At 56.9% G+C, this 4420-nt stretch overlaps 1 protein-coding gene across 1 annotated transcript; it reads right to left on the reverse strand.

The window, feature by feature from the left end:
* Positions 1-1886: 1886 nt before the first annotated feature.
* LOC136473738 (uncharacterized) lies at positions 1887-3371 on the reverse strand. Its single transcript, XM_066471384.1, has one exon. It carries the CDS (start codon positions 3224-3226, stop codon positions 1949-1951), a length of 1278 nt encoding a protein of 425 aa, XP_066327481.1. The 5' UTR covers positions 3227-3371; the 3' UTR covers positions 1887-1948.
* Between the last annotated feature and the right edge of the window lie 1049 nt (positions 3372-4420).

The raw sequence follows: 4420 nt of genomic DNA on the forward strand, positions 1-4420 counted from the left end.
ACACTCACACAAAATCAGCGCTTGAACCAACGCAAACGCATGCCGCGTGCGTCTCATCTTCCGGAGCCCCCTGCCCACCACAGCCACAACAGGGCAGCAGGAGAAAGGAGATGCATTTCAACTGAAATGCAGAGTCTGTGTATCTAACACCCGGGTGTTTTAGCACCTGGGAACACTCGAATTTTTTCCCCCATGAATACTGTTCTTCTTCCTTCTTGGCATAAATCACAAGTAACAAATCACAAATCATAAGTAACAATTTTTTCTATGAAAGGACAAAGACAAAATTTGGTGATGGCGTCGGAGTTGAGGAAGAAAAAAGCTCGCCAGAGTTAGGGAAGATGCCGGGCGTGCTCAGGTGCGGCCGTGGTGGCGGCGCAGCCACGGGCGGGCGCGGCTGCAGCGCAGGCGCGGGCAGTTGCAAGCGCCGGCGGCCACGGTTCAAAAAAATCGTGTGTTCCTGGGTGGTGGGTGCTAAAACACCCTGGTGTTATCTAGTATTTCCGTTTCAGTTCAGGTTCCCCCACCAGTACCATTAGCCTGTTCATATCGGCTGGATTGGCTTATAAGCCATGGACTAAAGTACTGCTGGCTGGTTTGGTGTGAGAGAAAAACACTATTGTCAGATACGTACACCCTGCCATAACGGCGATGCGCATTATTTATGCCAGGGCAATGAAATGAAACCGCCACAGTGAAGCGGCACATTTGGTTCCGTTCCATGATTAGCCATGCCAAAAAGGCCCCCTTAATGCCATGTCTATGTCTGCCAAAAAGCGGACCCGTTTCGTCTCACTCACCCAAGCCGCCGAACGCACGGAAACGGGCGAGACGGAAACTTGCAGGACGACCGACAGGGCCGTCTGCCGTTCGGCCAGGAGAAAGAGTGGCCATGCCGACGCGGACGGCGCGCGCCCGTTTCCAGTTCGGCTGGCAGCGGCAGGTCGGAGCGCCGCGGATAAAAATGGCGTGCAAGTTGGAGTACCATGGTCCATGGATCGATGATGCGGCTACGCGGCCTCGCCGGCGAGCCGAGACGTGGCGGACAGACGGAGGCACGGTCACGTGGCCCCCGAGTGCGGGTCGGCGGGGGCACGCCGCTGCAGACAGCAGTGCTACTGCCCAGCGGTGCCGCCGAACGCCTGTTGGGCTATTTGGTTTCACCCAGGTCTTACCAATTATGTACAGTGTTTTCTCTCGTAACACACCAGCATCAATCGCGCTTATCGAAACAAACAACCGAACGTGTACCGCATCATGATTCAGGAAGCTGGGCCTGCTTCGCCTTCCGCAGTGCCGCCGCCGCCGCGGCCTACTGCTGTCTGCTGCTCTCGAATGATGGCGCCCTCCAACTCGGTCAGGTCACATCAGGCTTTGCTCGCCTGCAGCCTTTGTGGCTGGCGCCGTGGTCCACCGGCGAGCGCCCGCGCGGAACCGCGGCAGGAAGGGAGAAGAATCCAAAGTCTCGCGACGTTTTGGCGCGGACAAACAAACAACGCACGCGGCCGCAGCTCCTGCCGGCTGCCGCTGCTGTGCTACGACGTGTACTGGTGCCGGTCGGGTGAACGCGCCCGGCAGGGAAGCGAGCATGAACAGTCCATGCCTCTGTTCATCTTTGGGAATCGAACATCCAATGCAACAGGCTCGTTTTGTCTTACAACGCACGCTGGATTGGAGGGAGAATGCGGCAGTCACTGGAGCATGGGTTCCCGGGTCCCGGGGGTGAACGTGCACGGAAGAACTGTCAATTTGACAATGGCAGCAGATTGCTCCGTAGAGTACATCGAATCCAATCACCACGAATGTAGCGGTGAGTTGTTAATGTTCGCACTTGTTAATCGGATCCAACAAGGGATGCAAGAACAACGACGGCCACTGAATGAACAAACATCAAGTACTACTATCTTTCTTCTCTTTCAATTTGTTGCCCACTAATTTACAATAATTACTACGACATGGAAAGCTCCAACCGCCTCCCCTGCGAGCAACCGCCACCGCCACCGCCGCCGCAAGGTGATCTCAGAACCGAGCTAAGGAACGCGGCGCAGAGCACCGTGAGCGCCAGGGCCAGGAGCTTCCCGGCGACCAGGCCGGCGAGGACGATGGAGACCAGAACTAGAGCAGGGAACCGGATCCCTGCCTGCTCCTCCTCCTCCTCGATGAGGTCGCCCACCAACGCATCGATTTCTACGGGCGCGGCATCGGCATCTACTTCTACGCCTTGGCTGCGGCGAGAGCCCCTCGAAGAATCCGCCTCTTTGGCAGCGGCAGCGTCCTCCGCGGCGACACCGGTTTGACTAGCGGAGCCACGGCGGGAGCCCGAGAAATCCGCCGCCTTGGCATTGCCACCGCCGCGCGCCGTGGCATCGTCCGCTCGGTCGCCCTCGCTGCGGAAAGAGGAACCTAACGAACCCGCCTCCTTACTCCTCCGTCCTCTGTGCAGCTTCTTGGCGCTGGCCGCGAGCAGCTTCTTCCAGGACTTCTTCTTTGCCTTCGCCTTCGGGTTGCTTGATTCGTCCAGGACGCCGCCGCTGCTTTCGTCGACTTCAACGGCCAGGATGCAGGCCTCGCTTGCCCTGTCTGAATCCGAGCAGCTCGGCCGCGACGGCTCGGTCTCCGCGTCGACCTCCCGGATCGGCGACACGCGCCCGCGGCCGTCCAGGCAAAGCCGACTCTCAATCACCGCCGGCCGGGGCCGGGGCCGCCGCCTGGGGGGCAGCGAGGACGACGACCTCACGCACTCGAGCAGGTAGAGCGAGAAGGAGGCGACGGTGACGGCCGCAACCACCTTCTTGCTCCAGATCACGAGGAGCGCGAGGGACACCACGCCGCTGACCGCGAGGAAGCCCAGGCCGAGGCCAAAGCCGCCGCCTTTGCCGCGGCGTGGGGGCTGGGCCGGCGGGAGGTCGGGCCTCGGCCGATCCGACGGTGAGACGGCGACGGCGGCCGCCGCGGGAGGCGCAGGCGGAGGCGGAGAGGCGGGCGGCGGGGACGGTGAGGGCGAGGTGGGAGTGGAAGGCGAAGTCGAAGCGGCGGCGCCGCGCTTCCCGCGCTTGGAGGACGGGGAGGGCTGCTTCTTGAGGCGGCCATGGTTCTTGACGACGAGGTCGGCGAGGGAGGTGGGGAAACCGGTCTGGACGGGGAGGGGCCCGGCGCGGGAGGGGCGGAGCGCGGCGAGGAGGCGGCCAAGGCGGCCGGAGGGGCGGTCCTTCGGCGGGCTGGGCATCGGCGGCCGCGCCCGTCGCCGGCGAGCATAGGAGGACGCCGGCGCGCGGGCCGGGGGGAGGTTGATTGGGAGGGGGTTCTTGGCTTTTCGGTGCCGTTTGGTGCTGTCTCCTCTCTGGGTTGGTTGCCGTGGGTGGCCGAGTTCGTGTCCGCAGTCCCTCTGCTTTTGGGGCGTGCGGAGACCGTGGGAGAATAGGAAGGGGCGCGCGAGTGCCGAGTGGGTTTTGTTTTCTTTTCAACTTTTCTTTGTCTTGTTCGTATTTTTTGGGCTCTTAGAAAAAGAAATAAATGGAGCCGGGTTTTTGTGATTGGCTAAGTTTGAAATGGATGAAAGGGAAGCGTGTTTGGGATGGTTTTGCTGGGAGCGGTTGAGGAGCTGGGAGCGGTTGAGGAAGAGCACGGGGGCTTTGAGTCAAAAGAACATGGAACACGCGTATGCTATTTCATAACAATTCGCCTATCGCTCCTAAACATGTAAATAATTCTAAATGTTAGAATTTTGTGGATGAATTTTGGGCCAACAACAAATAAAAATTATTTAAAAAAAAAACTTTGCTCTCTAGTTTTTGTTCTTAATGCAACACGGTACTCATTGGTTATTAGATCAATTTCAGTAACGAGGGATCAATCGAGATCGATTCAAATTGGACAAAATTCAGAGTTTCATTTTTCTATATACATGCGAAAATCATCACGCCACTATAAAAGACTCTCTAAATGATCAAGATTATGTAACTGCCACTACAAAGATTGTCGTGCCCAACTTACCATCGACAAATTTTACTCGTGATCTTTTGTGCCACTGCCATTAGTTCTGTTAGGTTTAACTTTCGTTTTGACCAGACGACTACTTTTTTTTCTCAAAATGGCATTTTTGCCCCTCCCCTAGTGGTGAAAGTGGCATGGATAATTCTCCGCTATGATCCGCTCCAAATCCGAGTTTTGAGGGTATGGAGAAGTGTTTTTTATATCCATGCGGATGCGGATAATCCGAGTCCAACGGATACGGCGTAGGATATGGGATTGACGAAATCCGGCAGATATGGATTATTCGATAAGTGAACGTGGATTATCCGACGTTTATAATAGGATAATCCGAATATTTTAAGGAGCCCAAGCGGCAAGAATATTAGTTAGCCCAACCCATAACACAAAAATTATTATATTGTAGCCCACAAGCAAAGCTCGTCAGCCA

Source organism: Miscanthus floridulus, chromosome 1 (genome assembly GCF_019320115.1).
Source record: "Miscanthus floridulus cultivar M001 chromosome 1, ASM1932011v1, whole genome shotgun sequence".
NCBI lineage: Eukaryota > Viridiplantae > Streptophyta > Magnoliopsida > Poales > Poaceae > Miscanthus > Miscanthus floridulus.

Excerpts from the sequence above, each read along its gene's own strand:
- LOC136473738 (XM_066471384.1), bottom strand. The coding sequence starts at position 3,226 with ATGCCCAGCCCGCCGAAGGACCGCCCCTCCGGCCGCCTTGGCCGCCTC.